We start from the raw sequence: 24,889 nt of genomic DNA on the forward strand, positions 1-24,889 counted from the left end.
TTTACCTAAAGAGGCTAACAAAGAGTTACACTTGAAGTATAAGACTTTAATGGATAACATGAGAGGTTTGTGCAACTAATTTAATTTAATTAAGTACTATACTACAGACTAGGGCTGGGCGATATGACGATATATATCATTTGGACGATAGAAAATGTCTACCGTTTCATATGAGGCTCTATCGCTTAAGCCATGATAAGGTGCTTAACTGCAGTATTCTACGTCAAGATGCGCTTTACGGCATGCACGCTGCAATATAAAAACAAACATGGAGAAAGATGGTAGCAGACGTGTTTCAGAGCAGGATAATACAATGAAAGATGACCAGCCAACCAAAACTGATGAGCTTTTTCATAAAAGAGGAGAAATTTCTGTTGCATGGATGCAGTTTGGATATAAAAAGACCGACATGGAACTGACAACAAACTAGCTCACAGTCCCAACAACGGACTCCAACACAACTACCGGTAACTCTTTTTGGGACCTGCGCAAGAATTAGGACAAAGAATACAGAGTAAAGAATAGAGTCAACGAGCAAAAGAAGCTAAAGCAGCATCTAGTGGTGGCGAAAGCGCTCATAATAAACTCTAGACGTAAACCCTGCAACAGGCATTTACCCGTGAAACGCCATACGGCCATAGTTCCCGCAGATGGAAGGAGATCGCTGCTGCCGTTTCCAAGCACATCTGACACATAGCTAATACAAAATTACACAAACAATTTTATATTGTTATGTATATTGTTATGGGGATATAAAATTAGCTGTATCAGGATATGAGATTTTGGTCATATCACCCAGCCCTACTAGAGACCTTTCTGGCTCAAAGTAAGCTATTTGTAACAAAAACTATGTGTATGAGATTGTATTTTAAGAAAATGTCTGAATCAAATCCACAAATACGTTAGATTTACCATTCAGCTGAGTATTCATCACCATAGACGTGGCTTCTGGTTACTGGTAGAAAACACCATGGCATCGCCTGCTTACTCAGCACTGCACATTAAAAATTAAGAAATGTCCTTTTTTGTTTGTTTATTTTGTGCTTTAATTGAATTAAGATGTGAAGCAATTATGCCAAGGGACAAAAAATGCTCCCCGTCGCTGTGATTCACTGAATTTAGAGACATGAGGGACAGATGATGAATAAAAAGCCATAACTTCATTAATAATTTAAGCTGACACAGCTGTGCTCTTCAGCTGCAAATGTTGCAGAAAGGAGCCTTAAATAGCCGGCACTCAAATTTGTTATGTAAAGCCAAGAATGATAAAAACTCATCCTGTCCTTCTGAATTATTAACCGCCTCCTGGCTTCTTCCTGGTGGGGAAAATCGACATGTCCAAATATAGAACCAAACCAAATGAGGACACTAAGGAAATTTTTAAAACAAAGATAATGTCAGGTGAAACAACAATAATCATCCAATTTGTGAATTCAATGTCAATTTTTAACAAATACAGAATAAAGATGTCCAGTCTTTGAAAAAGCTCGACATTTAAATGAAAGAGACGTGCATGTGATGCATCCAAAATCCCTGCTTTATGACATTAAGTTTGGAAACTTTCCAACAAAGAATAGTCGAAAAAGCTACAAACGCTGTACTAATCTCGTATCAGTGCTGCCATTGTTGCAGCCAAGTGCCTGCTGTTGGACTGCATGTCACATGTAACGGGGCAGAAGCCTCACATGACAGCGTGTCATCGAGGATATGGCCTCAGGTGCTGCTGGGTTTTCAGAACGAACACTGACGGCTAGTAGAATAAATCCAGAGTGTTTCACTCCCTGCTCTGCCTCTGGACTGAAGAACAGAAAAACAACACTTTTGTGAACATAAACACAAGGCGGATTTATTAATGAGTACCCGCTGGATGTTTCATTGTCAACAAATGCTGCTTTGGTGTTTACTTTCAGCAATTTTTACCAAGCCAAAGTGTGAATCAAAAAAGTGTTAGAGATAAGAAATGCCTACGTAGCAGGCATTTCCTATCTCATCTTGTCAAGCTGTGGCTCAAAGTCGGGGGGGTCCTTTTGATAAATGGAGACAGTGGTTTTACTGCACTTCAGCTAAATTTGCCTCTGACTTTCTTCGCTCTCCTCTTTCAAAGAAACATACCTGCTGATAAGACCAGGAAGGCAGGGGGGTATTTTTAACAGTGTACACTACGATTTAGTTGTGTACCAGGTGCAGACTATAGTTGCTTTACAATCAAGTTGCATCAAGGACATTCAGAGAATCTTCATGAATGACCTTCACTCCAGTCTCATGGATGCATTTGCATCACAGGATTAAATAATACTGCAGATTACTGAGCCAGGGGGAACAATCAGGGAACAAAGCACCACCTCATCTGATGGTAAACAGATGCACATATATGAAGACTGTTGCACAACCACCTGCTGCAGTGTTAGCAGGCCTTGCTGAATGAAAACAGAAAAACCAGAAGGTTATACACATCTCAATAAAAATAAAATATCTGGGGAGGCATAAAAAGCAGCGATTGCATATTTGGCTTTAAGACATGGAGGGGAGATCTGAAACACTGGTTTAACAGTGCTAAAAGGTAACATTAACCATCAGGACCAGTAACGTTGCTGCAAACAGTCATATGTATCCAGTTTTAAACTCAGAAATATGAGGAAGTTTTTATATCATCAGGGTGGAGCTGTAAAGTTTTAAGACTTGATTTGTAACCCAGTCATATGACCAGATCCTCCAGTCTGAACATCGAGAGAGAAATCACATTTAAATCACGCAAACTGACTGCACTGTAACTACAAAGAAAAGATCTGAGGGATTATTTTATCTGTATCTTTTACATTTTAATATCCACTTCAAATTCAAGAAATGTATCTTAAACTATTTGATTACAAGTGTTGTGTGTGTGGCCGGTTAATTCTTTAAGTGGAAAGAGAGACAAACCATCATAATTCATGTTAGAAGTCATGAGTTGGAGTTCTGGTGGGTTTGATGGGCAACAACACAGCATTCCTATTAAGCCTCATTAACGGTAGCGTGTAGGTATCCATCTGCATCAATCTCAGCCTGCGCAAAGTCAAGGATTTGGAGTATCCAGCCAGTGGTGATGGGCTTCTGTGCAGCCCTTCAAAATCATAATAGCTTGCAGCTTTTGGAAATTATGCATCACAAAGGTCAAATGCTGATTTGTTGAGAGTTAGCTTGGGCCCAAAAGGACAGGAAACAACTCGTTTAATAACAAAAGGGGGAAAAAAAGCCAAATATTATAAAGAATGAATTAGGAAGGTTGAAAAACAACACTAAAGTATGACAAAAAAGTCAACAAATCGGATTTGCTCATTATGACTTCTGTGTTTCCACAACAGAACAAAGCTAAAAGCTAAAGTAGCATCAGCGTAACCAAGAGCATCACACAGCTCAGATTGTTCCACATATTTCTGAAACTGCTTGCAAGACGCAGAAAAAAATCATAACATACATGTGAAGGTCCTACACAGAAAAGGTTCAAAGCCACATCCAAGCTCTCAGACATCCATTCATCCATCCATTTCTTAACAGCTTAGTCTAATTCAGGGTCGATGGAAGCCGGATCCTATCCCAACAATCACTGGACGAGAGGCAGGGTACACCTTGAACAGGTCGCCAGTCCATCACAGAACCAGCTGTCAGACAGCAAACGTTACAGGCACCTTCTTTGTAGATCCATACAATGATCCACCAACAGAAACAGGCAGACTGATTTTACTGAACCAGCGAGATCTTCGCCAAACCCTGCTGGAGGTTTTTCATGTGTTAAACATGCAACACAGAGGAAGAAGAAGAATACACTGAAAATAAGCAGCCTACTGGCAGGCTTACACTAGCCACCGACCTCCTGCCTGTCACAGACGAAAGGACTCGAATCTGTGGCTTTTCCAACCTCCTGCAAAGCGCTACAGGAAAAGTTAAATGTCACCGAAGCTTACAGCACCAGAAGTGAATGCTCTCTCTGCCTAAATGGCTTTCTGTAGCATTAATTATTTAAACTCTTTTCAGCCTCAAATCTTCTTGAGTTCCTCTGTACTTGGACTTTGACAGTATTTTACTAGACTTCATTTCCCTCACTGTTTATATGCATTACTCACATTAGGAAGCAGAACACGAGTCACCGACTTTCTACACGACCAAATGGGCAACAAATCTTCACGAGATCATATAAAATGTCATTCTGTAAATAAACGATGACGCTTTAAAAACTCTATGAATGGCAGGGATGTCATCAAGACTTGTACAGTGCGTGACGACTTGAGGCGATGACTACACACTCCAATGTAAACACGCAGTGGTTTGGAAAAAAATCCCTCATTCATTTGTTGGCTTTTTTTTTTCTTCAAACTTATGACAGCATCAAAGTCTTAAGTGCTGCAACTAAAAGGGCTGTTATGTAAAAGTAAAAAAAAAAAAAAAATATATATATATATATATATATATATATATATATATATATATATATATATATATAAAAAGCTGCTGCCTTTTAGGTCAAACGCAGCCTTGCTTGAATCGAGTGACTGTGAAAGTCAACATTTTTCTGGTCCAGCCCATGTGATGCGGTGTAAGAGGCATGCTCAAAGGAATGCCAATGCAGTGAGGGTTTCCCTTCTATTGCTGCTTTGCCTCTGTGCGGTTCAGGAAAACAAACCCAGTGACGTAAAGTGCCATCTGTGGGGTAGAGGGACAGACAATGCATGCCACTCAAGGGAAATACAAGTGCCTGCTGCTAATATTAACTTACATTAGAGAGAATCTGGAAAAAAAAAAAACAAAGCAGGAGAGCCTCAGAATAAGAACCTGCCACGTTTCTGTGGAGGCTGACGTGAGATTTGATGTTTCAGCTGTTAAATAAATAAACACAATCTGATCAGCAGTAGTTTTCAGCAGTTTAGTTTATTTTTCTCGCTCTTTGGGGTAAATTTAACAGCGCTAATGAATATTACATGTGCAGACTGTGCAGAACAGGAGAAAAGCTTCACATTTACATTTCTTCTAAGGCTGCGACTAATGAAGGCCTTTATTGCCAATTCATTCCCCAGTTGGACAAAGAAAAATAACACCTTCTCCTGAAACAGCAGATTTCATCCCACCTTGAAAAAACAAACCATTAAGAAAAAAGAAAAAAAAATCAATAATAAAAAAAAAAAAATTAGTTTTAATTGTGTCATTTAGAAATATAAAAAATTTAAATAAAAAATAATAAAATAATTTTTTCAAAAATTTAAATAAATAAAAATAAATAATTTTGTCATTTACTTTACAATTAAATGCAATGGAAAATGAATGATTTGCAGCAACTTTCTCAGCCATTGAAAAAAATAAATGTTTTCCTTTTATTCCTTTTTATAGTAAAGGAACCAACTAACCCTACTGATCGGTCAACAAGATTCCTAGATCAAAATTGCTGTGTCCTTTTTTTGCAATAGAAGATTCAACTGGGATAGCATTTGAGAAACTCCAAGCTTTAATGCTAATGAAAGCAGAACTAGTAGGCTGAATCTCAAGCATTGGACAAAGAAATGGGAACCTCAAACTTCCCCAGCAGAACATTGGAGCTCCACAACCAGCTCGACTGCCAAGCGCGCTGTGGGATACGGAGTGTGATCAACAGCACGGCAATACACGCTTTGCTCTAAAGATGACAGCTTAAATAAAAGCCAGACACATCAGCCAGCTTCCGGTCTGCCACCCACACAGCAAACACACACACACACACACACACACACACACACACACACACACACACACACACACACACACACACACACACACACACAATGCCCCCGTCTCCTTTGTCTCAAGCAGCAAGGCAGGAAGGTTATTTTTAAAACTTAATCTCTCCATCTGGCTGCTCTTTGTTTTGCACATTTCTGCGATGATCCAAGTAGAAACAGTCAACATCTCTGAGTGCTCCGGAGAGAAGTTTTCAGAGGTGGAGCCTTTCGAGTTGTGAATGCCATCGTGTCATTCACATGCATCAATACTTAATGTGAAGTGCTGAATGAAGATCATCCGATGCCGCAACATCTATTTTTTTTTCCCCTCACTGCGCCTCCTGATGACTCAGTGGAATCACACAGAGAATGACAACTCTCCTGCAGGGTCAGATCTCCCCCTCAGGTTACAGTATGAAATATTCACAGCGTACCTTTGCATAATTTACCTCGTCAACATACCAAGGAAGTAAGCTGGAGAAAATAAATGGTGAATGCTTCGGGTTTGAGGACAACTGCTATTAAATTCAGTAAAAGAGACTCTGCTGTAGCAGTACTCAGTTATGACATTAGGCTGGTTGTCTAAGACTGTGGGTGTATCCCAGTCTGAGCGCCCCAACAGACTAACTCTCTTCAGCAGGAACTTTCAAGAGCATCTTGTCTGTGTTTAAACACTGAAGAGGATGTTGCTCACTCTTTGGTGCCTATATAATAGTCTTCCTCGTCATGTGATCCCTGCAAAAATTCCAGAGTGGCTACTGAAGCCCAGCGCACATGGCGGCCCTCTCCAACAGATGTTTTTCGTTTGTGCTGCAGCAGTCTCTTGGATCAGGGGCACAGAGCCAGGGAGGTGATTCATGATGCGAGCCTTTTTCTTGTTACAGTCAGCAGACACAAAGTGTGCTCCATGTTGAGAATAAACACAGCCCTGGCTCTGCTTTGCTAGATTTTCTACTGTTATGATATAATAAACTTGTAAAGGACTAAAGTTGGAAGAGATGCAGAGCACAGACTGCATGTTTTAGTTTGTTTCTGTGTTAAAAGGAAGAATTGGGCCTGGTTCTTTCCCTTGCAAAACCTCTCTCTGGTTGCTGTCCTGCTCATTTGAAAGGCTTACACGGCATTCGACACAGTTGCGTATTCAGATAAACTCAATTAAGTCATCCTGATGCAGCACAAATGGAAAGATGGGTGTCAGATTCAAAGCTCCTACTTTACATGACAGATTACACTAAATGCTGCAAGCCTGAAGTCATTCATGTCTGCAGGTGAATGTGTTTCAAGCTCGGAAATGAGGTCACATTTTTGGCATTAGCAGACAACAGTGAAGGTGTGCAGTCCCCTGGTTTGATACTCCATTTAATCATGGCAGAAGGGATGCCAGCAGCAGGGAAGGTGGGAACCACAGAAGCGCGCCATAACCAATCTACCTGACCTGATTACACTGCCCCCGGTGTGACTTTCTTTTTAAGTTTTTTTTTTTAGAATAATAAAATCTGTGTATGCACCAAGGCCTGCGTGAAGGTTAACGTCATATCTGTTTACCAGTGACTAAAAAGGGATTTTTTTCTGTCACACACAGACACACAAACACACACACACACATAAACTGCTTCAGCCTGGCACCACACTCTCAAGCCCTGAGTTATGTAATAGTGAACACAGAGAGCTGCAGGCCTGAGTGCACATCCTTCTATTCCCTGCACTCATCCAACAAAGCCACCCACCCCCACTATTATTACACCACATATCTAGCGAGAAAGACAAGCAAGATTCCCTCAGATAGCACACCATAATAGTGTCCATCCACACTGACCATGGCTCTGAGTCTTAATTCTTTTCATAAATTGCTCTTTTTTTAATTAAATTTTGCACAAAACAGTGTATGCAACATGGGAAAAAAAACTACTTTAAAGCAACAGGTGCAATTATTGCATATCTCTAAGGCGCTGGTGTGCAACATAAAATGGATTTGCAGCCTCTAGGGTGATTCTGAAAGGCTGTCAACCATCACCAGTTTCATTTAATGCAGCCTCTGCTGTACATGCAGCACGCTACATCCATATCGAAACAAGGTTGGATTGTCTTTATAGTTTTTTTTAATTATACTAATTATATGGGGTTTGTTTCCTCTTTTTTTGCGAGGGGAGGGGGTGTTTAAATAAGGGGTTATCGTGCATCCATCCATTCGTCCTTTGAGGGCTGACACCGTAGCCTTACCTCCTCCAGCACATTCACTGTATTCCTGCAGCTCTGCAGTCGGGTGGTGAAGCTGGATGTTGTCGGGGAATTGTAATCCTCTGTTGTCTCCAAGAGAAACTCCGACACCGATATTTGATCCGGCATCCTTTAATGGGAGGGGGGGGGGGGGGGATGCCCAGAGAAGGGTTGGCGATGAATGTTCAGAAAGACAAAACCATGTAAGATTTAAAAATAGAAAGCAAGGGGGGGGGGGGGAGTCTGGCGCGAGTCGATGGAAAGCAGAGCCGATTTTTCCCAACAAAACTGTGTAAAACTATCGGGATGATTTAGACGTGTCTTCTTCTCCGGTGACTTCTCAAATGACTTCACTGTTCTCCAGGGGGAGGATGAATTTAGCTAAATATCTGCAGGCTGTGTCCCCTCGGCGAGTGTTTTCCTTCGGAGGATGTCTAAAAGAGACACATTTATAAATAGTGTCACTCCGCGTCTAACTAAACCTTGGACGAGAAACCGCCGTGAAGAATAGCGGATGCCCTCATTATGCTCTACAGATGTGCAATAAGCCGCTTGTCGTCAAAACAGCGCACCGTTGCCAGCCACCGTCGGAAATTTATCATAGTCCAGGGTCTGTCGAGGTGGTCTGGAATTGCAGCGGGGTTTGGTCCTTTTTTCTTCAGCGGTAGTTTGCGGTTTTTAAGAAAGCTAAACGCTGCCGCAGACACATTCGCTGCCACTCTCTCCTGCTCGGCCGCGCTCAGAGCTGAGGAGAGGCGGAGTCAAGTTTTCAGCAACAAGATGTGTGGTATCCGGTAAAGATTTTCAGCATAAAAGGGCTAGAGCGTTGCGCTGCAATATGTCTTTCTGTTCATAAATTATTTGATCTACAATCTAGTTCTACAAAAAAACCCAAGTCATTTTTTTTCCATTTTGGTTGTAATCATCTTTACAAGGAAGATAATTCAATCTAACTGTATTCATTTACTACACTCATTAAAATATTTTTTTTAAAAACTTTTTGACTTTTGTCAATTAAATACCCCACTTTTATCACTTAAATTAATATTTGTCATACATCTCCAAAATTATAAATAAGATATTTTTCATCACAAAGCAACCTGATTATTTTGTCGTTTTATTTTGAAAAGTAAACCCAGTGTTTCCTTCATTTCGTGTCGTCTCACACCATCTTTACGCAGTCCTCTCCCACCCACCTCGTCTGCTTGACGGGGACAAGGAGCCCCTGCGCGCATGCGTGATCTGGATTCTGCGACTGCGGAGTAATCCGTTTGACTGTATGCCCGCAACAAAAACAATGATTTATAGAAAATAAACATTTTAGCGACAGTTTGACGCTTAGTAACAGTAAAAGGTGCTATTTCAACATTTTCTAGCTACATAGCTACTCATATTTTCATCTGTCTGCTTTCAAACCAACAAAAGTTTTTTTTTTTTTTTTTTATTATGATGGACATGTAATCTCTAGTTCACATAGTTGAAATGTTCATATGGAGTGTTTTAGAAAGTAACATTAACTACAGTGTATATGTTAAAAGCTGCAGGTGTCCCCTGGTTGTCTTTGGGTGTATCTAAATTAATTTCTTTTTTCTTGTTTCTGTTTAGTCTCTTTAAAACGTTATTTTTTCTAGGAATTTATAATCAGACAGCTGCCCATGAATAATATGTACAATGTATGTAATACTATATGTATATTTAAAATAGGCTACAATGCACATGCAGAACTCGCCAAATGTAACATAATCTTCTTTTCCGTCAATGAAAGTACTGAGACTTATTAACGCCCAGCAAAGGCAGGGCGTTAATAATACCATGCTGTTTTTTGTTTTGTTTGTTTGTTTTTAGTTTATTAAAGAATTTGGTTAATCACACTCAACCAAACACAGTTAAAGAGTAGCTTATTAATAGCCGTTTTTATTCACTGCCAGATATTCTCACTTCCTTTTCTATGAATGCATGAATGCAATATTTTAATAGACCACGACTTTCCATACTGGGTTGTGTGGTAAATACATAGAAATATAGAGGATGTGGAGATAGAGGAAAACTCTGTTGTACAAACTAAAACATAAAGCGCCACCTTGTGGTCTTTCCTGTTTTTTTAAGAGATGGATGTACTGAAACTAGGATCAGAGAAGTCCATCTCATTAAAATAATATAGATTAGGGACAAAATATTTTGATTAATAGCTGCTTATTATTATCATTTATATAAAATATTATCATAAATAACAGTTAAACTGTTGGGATACAATTAAAAAAATGTCATATCAACATGTCAACAATTGAATCTGAAAAATGAAGTATTTTATATATACATATATATATATATATATATATATATATATATATATATATATATATATATATATATATATATATATATATATATATATATATATATATATATATATATAGCATTGTGTTTCATAGAAGGATGACACAGGCACATGTTTATGATTTTCCAAATCATTCCTTCCAACATCAAACTGCAAGTGTATTGAGACAAAGGAAATTGATTTTAGCTGATTTGAGAGTCAAATGTCTTCCCATTTTTATCTGGTTTTATGATCAATGGTTCAGCATAGTCTTCTTTACATTGTTCATTTGATCATTCATCACATATTGTCCGTGCATGACAGGCTTGCAGACAGTCTCCTTCAGCACCCAGACTATTTTACTGCAGAGCCATTCTGCCATAATAGTCTACATGCAGATTGTGGTAATAAATTACACATTCCTAAACAATTATCTGAATAGCAACATCTTTTGGAAGAAAATCTGTATAAATGGTGGACCATTAATCTTGCTTGGATGGCTAAGCTCATGCCATGGCATATACACTAACCCAACGAGATGTATGCACCCCAAATTCTTTATAATTTGTAGATTCACCCATCTACTGTCAAATATCACATTGGTTTTAATAGAAAATATGTGGTGAATATAACTTAATTTTAGTCTAGTTGTTAGTCATACTAGCAGTTTCCTATGATGTGGTTCATTTCAAACTACAAATTAGAGGCATTTCTTGTATAAAACTTTGCACTTTAATTTTCTGAGCTTAGTAACAGTGAAAATTACTGGTACCCATTATTTTTTAATTTTTTATTTGTTTGTTTATTTATTTAATTATTAATTTGAGCAACAATTAAAGTGCCACCAAATGTTTTCAACTGATTTCAGTAAAAGGTCAAGCAAATTAGAAATAAACTATCACATCATTTCTATCAAATAAAATGTCTCAAAATTTCTCCTTTTGTGTTTTCTTTTATGTTCTTGTTTATCTCTGTTGTGACGAATAACAAAGAGTTAATTAGGAATTAATGAAATGTTCATCAGTAATCCACCTTTCATCATAGTTTCAGTGTATAGACATGTTATTGACTAAAAATACAGTTTGCTGAATGTTGAATGATGATGAAAATGAATCATTAGTTGTTCTTTTTGGTTGCTGATGTGACTAATTGCTATAATTACTTGGCATCCCAGTAGGGTCAAAACTTAAAAGTAAAGGGATGACACTTGCTTTTAGCAATATATACTCTCCAAAAGCCACAATCTCCTTGGTGAAGGTAGTAAGTGGTAGTAATGACTCAAGCAGGTTTACTTCCATAAATATTTGATCAAACATAGTCACAGAAAACTTTGCTCCACTAAACTGTAGACCAGGCAGTTACAATATTCAAGTACTTTATAGAATTCTACTGTTTCATTCATTCATTCATTCATCCATTCATTCATTCATTCATTCATTCATTCATTCATTCATTCATTCATTCATTGTAACACAAAGCTACACAAATGAACATACTCTTGTATGCATTTTATTTTGATAATAGTGACCGGAAGTTCCGGTTTTGATCAAGGTTAGCTTGATGGTGTTACCCAAGTTAGCCGGGAGCTAGCTCATGTTAGAAGTGGTGTTGAAGACAGGGGGGAATTATTATCGCTTCTCGGAGAATTCCTATCAGATTTTACAATCAGGGCATAGGTGAAAAAGTTAACACTACCTCTGAGCGTCTGGGTACGCTTGCCATCTCTCTTAAAACAGCGTGCTGTCGTCAGGAGAAGCATCAAACAGTTTAAAGTGAATGGCTGAGGGCCCCTCAGGTAACCATTTTACTACTTAAATAGTTTTAGTTACTTACAAGTTGCCAAAATAGCTTTTCTGTTTTTGAAATAAATGAATGATTAAGATAGCCAGTTAAACGTAGTTGGCTATAACCAAAATTAGCACCACATATTGTAATGCTAGTTGTCTTAGCAAGCTAACATTAGCCAACAATAAAAACAACTTTTAGCTGAAATGATCTATGATAAAAGATCTCTATCGTTATGTCATCAAGATCAGGCTGCAACCTACGTGACAACATGTGACAGTGAACTTTGAATCCTAACTACACGCCTGACCAAGGATAATATAGCAAGAGCTAAAGTGGTGCACTCACAAGTTTTTATCATTTAAACTTATTACTATAGTCTAGATGCCATTTCTTTTTATAGTTTTATGTTTTCTATCCACCTTACAGCTACTGACACTGAATCACGAATAAAATGAATGAGAAAACAACAATAACACTTCATTTTTACCTTTCTACAGTTAAGTGTTGCATATTTTTACTATCATTGCATTTAATTGTTCTCATTGGCCTCAAACCTAAAGTTATTCATCTCTCATATCTACTTGGTTACCTTTTGTAATTTATTGTATATGGGTAAAGGTCTGTTTATCTAGAAACTTTGACATTGTTTTGGTCCAGCTTGAACATTGAGCTCGCCATATGAATTGCACCCACATTGAGTACAGCTGTGCTGTGATTTTACTGACGTTGCTGGATTGTAACTCTGTACCTTTTTTTTACTCTTTCTAGACCCACCTGACCTTAATTCAGATGAGACCTCACAACAGAAACCACTTCAGCACAAATCTAGAGCAGCACGGGCCAGGCAAAATCATGACAGAAACCTGAGTAATAATAGCTATGATACATCCCAACAATATGGAAATTTCAATCAGGGCTTTAGACACTCATTTGGTAATTATAATTCAAATTATGCAGAGTATCACCATCCTATTCCCCAAGGAGAAGATGTAGCAAGAAGAAGAGGTAGAGGTAGAGGAAGGCGAGAAGGGAATAGAGGTTTAAATGGAGGTCCTGGAGGCTCAGGCCCCTGGTGGCAGAGACCTGGCGGTGACTTTGGCCAGTATGGTGAAAGCAACAGATATTCAGGTGGTTACCAGTCAGGTGCACAACCTGTGGGTGGGGCTGATGGGCCCAGCTGGCGGAGAGAAAGTATGAACCAGGATTTGGAACAGATTGGTAAAGAGCTGGATGCTCAGGTTAAAAAATCTAGAAACTTTGATCAGAGGCAAAGGAAAAGAGAGCAAAGTGATCATTTAAAGGAGAGCAACCCGACAGTCACGGGCCACAGGTCACATGGTACCAAAGGAGAAAATTCTTCTTGGGAGACCGCAGAAAGATCTCACCAGGTCAAGTCGAGCATCAGAGCTCAGCATGATCACCAGAGAAAACACACTGATGTGAAGCGACGACAAGGACCAATCAAACCACTTAAACCTACGTCAAAGGAAATGGGCTCTGACAGGGGTACGGCTAGCCAGGAGGACTCTGACCAGGGCAGATCATCTGAGGATTCTGCATCTAAAGCTGGACGAGGCTCAGGACCACCTACACAGTTTCAGGGAAAAGGAGGGAGAAGAACAAACCATCAAAACCACAAGCCAGGCCAGGGGAGGTGGGACAAGATGCCCAAGAGTAAAGAGACACAGACAGGTGACTGATGTCACATGTTTCTGTTATTTAGCCTTATTACTATGTAAGTGACTCTGAATTAGATGCAGCAAGATGTTTTTCTATTTACTTTACTGTTATTTGTGAGAACGTTAAAATGGAAGTGTGGATGTGAAAAGAGTTAAGCAGCAAATAATTCTTCTGAACCACACTGGTTTAGTCTGGGTTAAGTACTGTTGTTCCTCTGGATCGCTGCTGTTTTCCGAGCCCTTGGTCTCTTGTCTCCACAGGGTGTCTGATTGAACAGCTGTCCGAAGAGAAGTACGAGTGCATGGTGTGCTGTGATGTCATTCGGGTCATGGCCCCGGTGTGGAGCTGCCAAAGCTGCTTCCATGTTTTTCACCTGAACTGCATCAAGAAATGGGCTCGATCTCCGGCTTCACAGGCAGACGGTACGGTGGCGAAACACAATGCACATTTACTGTGTGTTACTTCGTGTCTGTTGTGCATTTTCAGCACAGTGCGTCCTCACAGCATAACAAGCTGTATAATACCTGGTATCTACGCGACACAGAGACAATCACTGTGGCTCTTTTGATCATTTCTGCTTTTTCAAAAGTGTTTTTTGTGTGTTTTAAATAGACTTCCACTAAGTGGATATGTGATTGTTTGATACAAATGACAAATATAATACACTTTTATTTATGTTAAGAAAAAGCATGAACCTGTTTCAGATTCAGCTGAAGGTTGGCGTTGTCCAGCCTGCCAGAATGTTGCAATGAAACACCCAACAACCTACGCTTGCTTCTGTGGTGAGTGTTTGCTTCATTCATGCACATAAATGCAGCCCACAACTTTTACTTCTTCTCTGTTTTTTTTTTATGGTAATCTGTTAGAGGATGAAATCAAGTTATTTTCTTGTGATTCCTCAGCGATTCAGGATTGTTCCTCTTTTTATTTCCAGGTAAAGTGACAAACCCCGAGTGGCAGCGCAGTGAGATTCCCCACAGTTGTGGTGACATGTGTGGCAAGAAGAGGAGTGGAGTGGACTGCAAACACCCCTGTAACATGTGAGCCATGTGTGCAGAGGAAATCTGGTTCTGGGTTTGTTTTACAGTGTTTTAGCTGTAAATATCGGATTTGTCAAAAGTCGTTGAGAGATCCGCCGAGCAGCTTGTTGGATACAGAACGGAGCACCACGTTGCCAGTTAAATTATTTTCTTAGGTTTTTTTTTTTTTTTTTTTTTAAATTTAAGTAAATGATTTTCTCATCTGGAAAGTTGCTGGTTTACTTTGATGTAATGATTAAAACCCGAGACTGTTTTTCCCGAAAAAATAGTTTTTGTTTTTTTCTCTTAAGATATTTAGTTATTGCTTTTTAATTAATTTATTTAAAGAAAATTTAGAAATCAAAAATGAATATTTCAGAGTTTAAACTTTATGATTTTATCATAATTACTGGCTAACTCTTGATGTTTGTATTATTATTATTATTATTATTATTATCATTATTATTATTATTATTATTATTGTGATTATGATTATTTATTATTTTTTCTTTTTTGAGAAAATAATAATAGTTCATGTCTTGAAAATATTGACATTAACTGTGCTGTGCTTTAGTATGGGAAGGCTGTAAACTAAAGCGTTGGTAGATTCCTGGCCTCCCTGGACTGTGTACTAAAGTGGCCTTTAGTGAGACAATGAACCCCATAAGGTCTCAGACGTGTCCATTAGGGTCTGAATGTTGTGTGGTTGTTAAAGTGCGTAGCGTAAGTCCACTGAAGTGCTGTATGAATGTGAAGTTGATCAGGTTAATGCGACTTTTTGTGTTAAAGCCGTTTGAGTGGTCAAAAAGGACTAGATAATGATTTACACATACAGTTTGTTATTTGAAAGATAAAAGCCAACTGTTGTCTCAAATGAGAAAAGTAATGTTAAAAATAATAAGTACAGTTCTCGGTAGGTGAGGGATAGAAAATCTGTGAATACTGGTCATAATGAAGAAAAACTAAATGAATCATTTGTGTTAATATTTAAAGCATAATTGCCATGATTGTTTTTTTAAAATAATTGCTAACAGGCTAGCTGTAACACAGCCTTTCTTGTTATGTGATTTATTTGTCAGAAAGTACTTGACATAAAAATACTTTAGCGGTGCATCTTAACTAGGATATAACTTCAATATGAGTGAGTAAAAGACAGAAAAGGTGGGTGCATCTGGCAACCTGAAGTAAAAGTTTCTATGACTGTTTGACGAAGTTAGCTTTTGGACTGTTTTTCTTTCCCGCTGCGGTCGGTCAGCCCAGCAGGTTAGAGCAGACTGTCTTCTTGGTCTAAAACAAGATACTCAATGCGAGACAAGTTTATTTGCTACACAGGAAATGATGAACTCAAGAATCTCCACAAAATGGCTTATTTGTCAAATTTGAGCCACATACCTCCAAATTGTTTAAAAACACATACAAACTTTGAATTTGCTTCAGACCTAAACTTTCTGTGTTTCTCCTCAGCTTATGTCACCCCGGACCTTGTCCTCAGTGTCCTGCCTTTGTAACAAAGTCCTGCATCTGCGGGAGGACAAGGTGCTTATCCTGACATCTTCATCATGCTTTTATTTCTGTCACTTCCATGATGTTTAGGCACTTCATCAGCCTCCTTTTTTACCTTCTGTTTTCCTTCTTTAATATTGACCGAACCATCTCCTTGTAGTCAGCCGATGCGCTGCGGCCAGGCGACGGTGCTCCAGTGTGATAAAGTGTGTGGGGCTTTACTCAACTGTGCTGAACACACCTGCATGCAGGTGTGCCACAGTGGGGCATGCCAGCCCTGCCAGCTGGAAGTTCAGCAGGGTGAGTCTCACAATGGCAGAAGCATGCTGTAAAAACATTGAGTTGACATCAAGTATTTAAGCTCATCAGTTTGTTTTCTGTGTGTGTGCGTGTGTAGTTTGCTACTGTGGTGTAACTGCTCGTAAAGTTTTGTGTGGCACAGATCAAGAGGGATTTGATGGTTCAGGACATTTCTCCTGTCAGAAACATTGTGGAAAGTGAGTCATCACACAAGATCACACAGACTGTTTCATTTAGACAACTCCCTTCATGACCCGACTCTGCTCTCTGTTCAGGATGTTGGATTGTGAAGCTCACCAGTGCCAGCTGGTGTGCCATCGCGGACCTTGCCAGCCGTGCCCACGCTCGCCAAGCCTGGTGAAGACCTGCCCCTGTGGTCAGACCCCACTGAGCAAACTGCTGGAGCTGGGATACTCTGAAAGACAAAGCTGCTCTGATCCCATCCCATCCTGCGGGAAGACGTGCAACAAACCTCTACCGTGTGGCTCCAGCGGTAAGGACCGATTTTATCTCGTTCATGAGACGCTTTGTGTTGCCTGGACTTGATCTGTCACTGATACAGATCCTTGAATACCTAATAAAACTGAATTCTCACAAAACCGTGCGACCGGTTAGGAATAAGAACTGATTCTCGCCCCAAAGATGTCAGAAAACGATGTGAAATTGGTAAAGCTGTTCAGCACAATGTCGAAATTACCCAATAGAGAGGCTGTTCTCTGACCTGGACTGAGTTCGACAGAGTAGTTCAGCCAAACAAATGCTTTGTTCAGTCATGGAATTCTAGAGAGCTCCTGGAATCACGAAGAAAAGCAGATGCAGTCGAAATGAAAGTCAGCAAATCTCATAATATTTGTCTATATTTAAAGACTTCATGCTGTTTCCTCATGTCTTGTTAAGCCACGTTTTTAGCCCGCAGGCTTCACAGCTACTTGCTACATGATGAAAAAATGTGGAACGCCAAATAAACAAAGATCAAAAGTTTCTCTTTTATTTGTAACAACCTGTTGGATTGTATTTACGTCTTTGTTTTTAAAAGAACTATATTGATGTCTACCCCGTGGCCCATTGTGTGTGTTCACAAACAGGATGCGAGTTATCCTGAACCCACGGGCATTGTTCTACGTTTGTAAGGAGATTACGATCTTTTGCCGTTTCAGACATCATTCATTTGTGTGACAATTTGTGCCACGAGGGCAGCTGCGGGCCGTGCTCTCTGACCTCCACGATAAGGTGCCGATGCGGCTCCAACACTAAGGTGGGAGGAAATATTGGCACAACGTTGACATTTTGTTTCTCTTAACCACAAACATTTGAAGGTGTTGTATTTCTTTTCTGTATTTCAGGAGGTTCCATGTGCAGAAATCCAAAAAGAAGGTGAGCTTTTCAACACCAAGGTTGAATTAATCACATGTGACATCTCTAATACCTGACCTGTTGTCTTGTTTAACACCTGTCACTTTCCAGATGAGCTTGTGTTCACATGCGAAAGACGTTGTAGCAAGAAACGCTCCTGTGGCCGACACAAGTGTGGCGAGCTTTGCTGTGTGGTGAGTGTTCATGAAATCCGACTCTGTGATGGATCATTACAGTCTATGATATGTTGAGGTAAAATATCTTTATTGGAATACATTCCCTAGTTCTTTGATTTTCTCCTTTTAGAGGAGTATAAAGCTTTCCATCTCCAGTAATTGGACTTGAAATTCAACTGTAAAAACATAAAACCCACTAGAGAGAGCACCTTGTGATTTGTAATGGTTCTTTTAGTTTTTTTTTTTTTTTGAGTGAAACACTGAGAGGTCCAATAATGTTAGCCTGAATTTGTAAATGATCTTTCTAAAAATCCTGATTAAAGCCAGAAATATAAATGCAGCAGAGATTAACAGGAGCAGTGAAGGCGCAAACGTGCACAATATGTAAAACCTGGTTATTTTTAATCTTTTTTTTTTTTTTTGTAATTGTTTTTGTATGCCAGATTATTTCAAGCCCTTTTTCGGCTGTTTGGATGGACTGTGGAAATTGAATGGCCATCTCTTTATTCAAACTAAAAGAGAAAGGACTTTCTTTCATCTTTCATTCCTTTTTCATTCCTCTTAATCAAACTCGGGGTCTCTGGAGTCTTTGTCTTTGTCTGGCCCTTGGTCGCCAGACTTTCGTTCTTTTCCTTATGAAAATTGCCCATCAGTCAAAATAGGTGTGCAGCATATTTACACTAGTGCTTTTATTCAATTCAACTTTATTTATATAGCGTCAAATCACGGCAATGCCATCTCAAGACGCTTTACAGACAGAGGGGAAAACATAATGAAGGCCAATTCATAACAGCCTATATAAGGAAACCAACAGATTGAGTTACTTTTATTCAAAGTATTTCTGACTTAGGTGGATGTAAGTTTAGGATGTATAAGCCCACTCTTACCAGGTGATGGTCACAGAAGTATCTCCATGTTTTTCTTCAGCAACTCACATTTAATGTCATTTTAATTGTAGATTTTTCTGTCTTTGAGTCTTTAGTCTGAGATCTTTACTATATTTTTTCTTAGACATGTATCAAACTCACACTTTCTTGACAGTCCAGTTTGTAAATACTTGTAATGTGTTCATTTCCATACTTCATTCTGTCCTCCACCAGCTAGACTTCAGCTTTTCCTTTTTACTTTTTGTGCAACAATGACACTGAGTTTGCATTTCGCCCTGCATCCTATAAGGGAGACCATTCATAATGCCATTACTGTTGTTTTTTTGTCTCCATCCATCCAGAATGTGGAGCACAAGTGCCCCATGATCTGCGGCTACAAGCTCAGCTGTGGCCTCCACCGCTGCCAGGAGCCTTGTCACCGTGGAAACTGTCCGCCTTGCTGGCAGTCCAGTGAGTCCTGCAGTCATTTTATTCATGAGCCAAATCTCTCAGGGACTACATAGTTGGGGTGTCCTTGAAAAAAGATCTAATTTAAGGTTTATGCGTCACCTTTGGTTTCATTTTTATGTCTTTGTGGTATTGTGTTTGGCACCGAGTTACTAAGTAGCTTAAATCCAGTGTGTCGCCACTCTTCTTGGCAGGTTTTGATGAGCTGACGTGTCACTGTGGACTCAGTGTGTTATACCCACCCATTGCCTGTGGAACCAAACCACCAGAGTGCAAAAACCTGTGTACAAGAAGACACGAGTGCGACCACCAAGGTAGGATGTGGTGATGCCAGTTCAAACTGAAGCCATGCACAGTAACCTTAATGCCGTTTCTTTTATTTTCTTCTGATTTAGTGTTTCACAACTGCCACAGTGAAGACAAGTGTCCACCCTGCACATACCTCACTCAGAAATGGTGCATGGGAAGACATGAAGTAATGCCCCAAAGCTCATAAATGCACAGAATTTGTTCCTGTCTTACTCTTTTTTTTTTTTTCTTTTTTTTTTGGTAAATCCCTACAATAAATTTTTTTTTTTTTCTTCTTTGACTCAGCAACGTAGCAACATTCCCTGCCACCTGCAAGACATTTCATGTGGCCTGACATGTAACAAGATGCTGCCATGTGAATTGCATCGCTGTAAACGGCTCTGCCACCGTGAAGAGTGCCTGCCAGAAGGCATCTGCCAGCAGCCCTGCACCCTGCCTCGTCCAGACTGCGGCCACCCATGCGCCGCTCCTTGTCATAAAGGCAGCAGCTGCCCACGAACAACCTGCACAGCCAAGGTACAACGCACCGCCACAGAAAACAGCTGGATGCTCAGTGGCTGAAAAGCAGGCGACAAAACTTGTGCAGATGGTCTCTTCATGGGTTCAAAGGGAATTAGCTTTGCATGTTTTCCCTCCTTGAAAAGTCCCACCTCACTGTAATAACTCATATCCCTCATGATATATATATTTTCAGTCTGTCGCTCCATTTTAGAGCCTTGCTGGGTGTATCCTGTGTTCCTTATTTTTCTATGGACGCTTCCAGACACTGTTTAACTATCAGAAATGTTTAACTTGAATGAAATAACATGCAAGTAGCAGCTTTTTGAAACTCAAGTTTAACAAATGAGATCTTTCACAGCCGCAGCAGTTGCTCCCAACATCTCAGTCAAACTTTCAAACAAAGCAACATGCTTGTACGTCATTCACAGGTGGCGCTGCAGTGCGACTGTGGTCGAAGAAAAGAAACTGTCGCCTGCACAGAAGCTGCCAGTTCATATCAGAGGTTAGCTCTGCTCTCTGTCTGTAGTTTCTGTTTTACTTCTTGTGCATTTTGGTTGGGATATCGTTGTGTTGTCTCTCTGCAGATATGCAGCCATCGCCATGGCTAGTAAACTCTCTGACGGAGACTCTATGGACATCGGCCCACTCCTCACCAAGAAGGAGCTAAAACAGACCAGGTAGAGAGGAAAGTAGGGGATTAGGGATTAAGAGCCAAAATGGTAAAAATTGTGATGTTAATGTTTGCTGGGAGAGGTTTTAATGCTTTAACCTCAAGCCTGGTCATGATGCAGGTGATGAACCCATAGATTATATCATTCAGTCAATTTACAATTGTTCTAAAAACAAACAAGGTTTTATGCCATTCTGCCTAAGAAGCATGGTTTTTCAATGTTTTTCAGGCTCGAATGTGATCAGGAGTGTGCGACTTTGGAGAGAAACAGGCGTTTGGCTGAGGCATTGCAGATAGACTCCTCTTCTGACCCTTTCAATGTTCGCTCAACCTCTGTGTACAGTGACAGCCTTAAAGAGGATGCCAGGTCTGACTCTTATTCCTCTTAACATCTACCAAGACTCCCCACAGAATGAAATGAAATTTTATTCCGCTTGTCTTTCAGAAAAGACCTGAAGTTTGTCACAGAAGTGGAAAAAGAGATCAAGAACATTGTTGAGCTTGCCAGTAAGGTGCGTTGGTTACTTGAAAATATTTTTCCCGGCTTTGTGGTCAAAATAAATATGTTGGCTAACAACTGTGGTGTGCCCTCTAATGGTTGTTATGGGAACTCGCTACTTTTGGGCTATATTTCATAACCAAGGTTTGCAAGAATGAGGTACGGCAATAACTTGAAGAACTGGAACATGTCTAAATGCATGATATGTGGTATCGTGTTTGGGCTCGGCTGCTGGGTGGTGTGGTGGTTTGCACCACAGCCTCACAGTAAGAAGGTCGCTGGTAAGAGCCATGGCTCAGGAGACATGTATGTCTCCTGTCTCAGCAGGTCTCCCTGGCCGGGAGTAGCAGTTCCTGTTGTCTGTTGTCTTTCTGTCCTCTTCCCCCCACACAGCAGAGGCAGATGGCTGCCTGTCCTGAGCCGGGTTCTGCCGGAGGTTTCCTTCCTGTTAAAAGGGAGTTTTTTCCTTCCCACTGTTGCCAGTGTGCTTGCTCAGGATGGGAGATTGAGTTGGACTCAACTCAATCTGTTGGTTTCCTTATATAGGCTGTTATGAATTGGCCTTCATTATGTTTTCCACTCTGTCTGTAAAGCGTCTTGAGATGGCATTGCCGTGATTTGACGCTATATAAATAAAGTTGAATTGAATTGGCTTGGGAGGGTTTGAAATGCGGCCTTTCTGTGTGGAGTTTGCATGTTCTCCTATTGTGTGTGTGTGTGTGTGTCTGTGTGTGTGTGTTGCTTTCCTACTTCGTCTCACCATTCACAGACATCCATATTAGGTTACATATATAGGCTTCTCTTTTAAATGAGACTGCATGTTTAAATGGGAGTACCCTTATAAATAATGGTTAAATAAGATATGTAAATGTACTGCAGGACACTCCTCAACCAGCTACTGAACTCTCAGTCTGTGTGTTTACACCTGACATGTAGAAGTTAGTATTGTCTCATTTAGCTTCTGTAACGTTATGAGTCTTAAACTCTACTTAGATTTTAGATGTTTCAGATATTTTATGACTTTTGTATTTGTCACATTACGCTGTGGCATTAACTTCAGCATCTTTTTCATTTTGGATTTATTTAATATTCTCCTTTTTTTGTCTTCCTCCTTAATTATATATACCAGTGCTACATATTGTCCTTTGTCTTGGTTTGTTGTGTTTTGTTTTTTGTTTATCTGTTTCCAATGAAACATCAGATCAGAACAACTTTTGGATCTCTACCCACAGCCTACACCATCCTCAGGTTACTTTTTGACCCAGTTACTAAACATTCAGCTTTATTTAAACTGGAACCAGTTGTGGTTGCTGGGTCAATAAAACTTCTCTAGTTATTGTTTCAGAAGACCACCCACACAAGGAATAGTAACGTTGCTGTTAACTGTTAAAAGATGGTGCTGAATGTTATTTTGTTTCCTATCAGTCATGACTACACTTTTATGTGAGCTAAATGAAGGAAACTTCTTTTAAACCATTTGGGTGCAATTATTGTTAATCACCTAATAACATGTAAACAGAAGACAGAAAGATGGAAAAGCAGCTAATTCTTCTGGGAAGAATTTGACCATGTTGTCAAAAACAGGCTACACATACGCAACAAGCTGAAACGTAAATAGATGCCCTGACATACTCCTGCGTGCACCTTAACCTGCTGCTTTAACACCCTTCACACTTCCATGTAGACTAGACATGAATAAATTTAATTATTATATGTTACTTATGTGTGTAGGGAAAGCAGCCAAAAAGAAGCCACTGTTTCCCGCCTATGAACAGAGAACATCGGAAGATCATCCACGAGCTGGCCGAGGTCTACGGCGTGGAGAGCGTGAGCTACGATAGCGAGCCCAAACGCAACGTGGTCATAACGGCCTACAAGTATTTATCTGTTTCCAGTTATAGAAACGCTCGTATCATAAATGAAAGTACTGATTGTGGATACGAGGATGTGCATGTTTATCTGTCGTGTTCACAGAGGGAAGTCGGCCTGCCCAAATTCAACCCTGACTTCACTGATAGAACGAGAGACGACTACCAGGGCCCCCCCTCCCATCGCTCATGTCAAACAGCACAGTAGCAAGTAAGACTTCCTTTACAGTTCCAGACTCTGCTCTCTGTCTGATTTATTTCATTCAGACTTCTTTAAGTAAGAAGAAGGTACATCTGTTGTAATCTAACACTTACGCATGTTAATTTTCTCTTTTTCATTCCTGTAAGGCCTGCGAGTGGAAGCACCTGGTCGAAGATGGTTAAAGAGGAGCCTGTGATAGATTATTTTGATGTGCAGGACTGAAAAAGAGAGGAGCCTAAAACAACACACCACAGGATCAGCAAAAAGCCCCAAGACTGCTTTTTTCCAGTTGGATTAATCTTAATCTAAAGTTTATTTGTCAGGCTTCATTATAAAAATAAATTTGTTTGGAAACACAGGAAAGATGTTCTCGTCCCCTGAGAGAATGTGTCACATTGAATTGATATTAAAGTTGATTCAGACTCCTGTGTATTCTTTGATTCCCTTGTACACAATTTAATAGAAATGTAAAAATCAACTGTGAAATTTGCACACTTTCAAAATACAGTTGCTACGGTTAACATCTCTGTTTGGTTTAAGGCTCATATAAAAGTATTTCATGCAGTTTTCAGGCTTTGAATATGTTGTTTCTGCTGGTGCTGTGCCAAACAGGTGGGCAGGAGGGCTGCAAAGAGGAAAGAAAGCTTTGTTTCAAACTCATCCATGACCCAGATGTGGTGCTGTACTTTATGAAGACTCCCCCACTGGAGAAAATAAAAATATTTTTAGGTCAGGTTGGCCTGATACTGACTTGCTCAAGGACACTTAAGCAAGGATGTTGGGTCTCATTCTCCAGCTAAGGCACCATTTTAATGATCATCCTGCAGAGTTGTCTGTGCTGAAGTTCAGCATGTGTGCCCCCCCCCCCCCCCCCCCCCCCCCCACAACACAATACAATTTGAACAATCACGGATTGTCATTCAGTATTCACCCTTCCTGTTTACCAAGTTTTATTTAATGGTTTCATTGTGTGTCATTTCTGGATATGACATGATAAAATGTTTGACACGTTGGTGATCAATGAAATTTCTAGATTTTTAATGTCTGTAAAATATTTGACCAAACTTCACCAAAGTTTTGCCTTCAGATCCCATGAAGGGGACTAATTACAAGTAAAATCCCTTTTTTTTTTCACAGAAAGTTCAAGGTTTTGAGCTTCTAAGACTTCCTAGCCCTCATTTTGGTCTCGACTCTCCACAGATTCTGACTCTGTCACTGTATTAATTTTGATCCCTATAACCACTTCATTAACTCTGTATTTCACATCGCAGGCTTGTTGGAAAAGCCAGGGCTGACCAAGGCCAACATTTCCTGCTAACTATGTTTTACTCCCCAATCTTTATGTACTCCTCTCAAAGATCATCCAAAATTCAAGGATTATCTGAAAGGCCATGCAAATGAGATTTAGCAATACCAACATCTCACAGCAG

The 24,889-nt window shown here is 39.9% G+C and overlaps 2 protein-coding genes across 5 annotated transcripts in view; one reads left to right on the plus strand and one right to left on the minus strand.

The window, feature by feature from the left end:
* asap1b (ArfGAP with SH3 domain, ankyrin repeat and PH domain 1b) overlaps positions 1-8,554 on the minus strand; it is a 70,050-nt gene extending 61,496 nt beyond the window's left edge. For all 4 annotated transcript variants that reach the window (XM_079259558.1, XM_079259556.1, XM_079259557.1 and 1 more), the window contains exon 1: positions 7,944-8,554. In XM_079259558.1, coding sequence (XP_079115684.1) covers positions 7,944-8,069 — 126 coding nt within the window. In that variant the 5' untranslated portion in view covers positions 8,070-8,554. The remainder of the gene's footprint in view (positions 1-7,943) is intronic.
* Positions 8,555-11,851: 3,297 nt separating this feature from the next.
* Positions 11,852-23,878, plus strand: nfx1 (nuclear transcription factor, X-box binding 1). The gene is made up of 23 exons (XM_079259848.1): positions 11,852-12,052; positions 12,814-13,737; positions 13,986-14,147; positions 14,430-14,507; positions 14,660-14,765; positions 16,209-16,280; positions 16,408-16,547; positions 16,645-16,744; positions 16,823-17,040; positions 17,705-17,802; positions 17,891-17,921; positions 18,012-18,094; positions 19,305-19,413; positions 19,605-19,724; positions 19,806-19,885; positions 20,005-20,235; positions 20,649-20,722; positions 20,805-20,897; positions 21,120-21,257; positions 21,336-21,402; positions 23,121-23,266; positions 23,364-23,468; positions 23,606-23,878. The coding sequence occupies exons 1-23, from the start codon at positions 12,034-12,036 to the stop codon at positions 23,679-23,681; spliced, it is 3,270 nt and encodes a 1,089-aa protein (XP_079115974.1). The 5' UTR covers positions 11,852-12,033; the 3' UTR covers positions 23,682-23,878.
* The last annotated feature ends 1,011 nt before the right edge of the window (positions 23,879-24,889 follow it).

The sequence above is a fragment of the Telmatherina bonti genome, assembly GCF_933228915.1.
Source record: "Telmatherina bonti genome assembly, chromosome: 20".
In the NCBI taxonomy this organism is placed as follows: Eukaryota; Metazoa; Chordata; class Actinopteri; order Atheriniformes; family Telmatherinidae; genus Telmatherina; species Telmatherina bonti.

Excerpts from the sequence above, each read along its gene's own strand:
- nfx1 (XM_079259848.1), top strand. Across the intron at positions 14,508-14,659 it reads AACCTACGCTTGCTTCTGTG|GTAAAGTGACAAACCCCGAG; the intron begins GTGAGTGTTTGC and ends TTTTATTTCCAG. Across the intron at positions 18,095-19,304 it reads GTGGCGAGCTTTGCTGTGTG|AATGTGGAGCACAAGTGCCC; the intron begins GTGAGTGTTCAT and ends CCATCCATCCAG.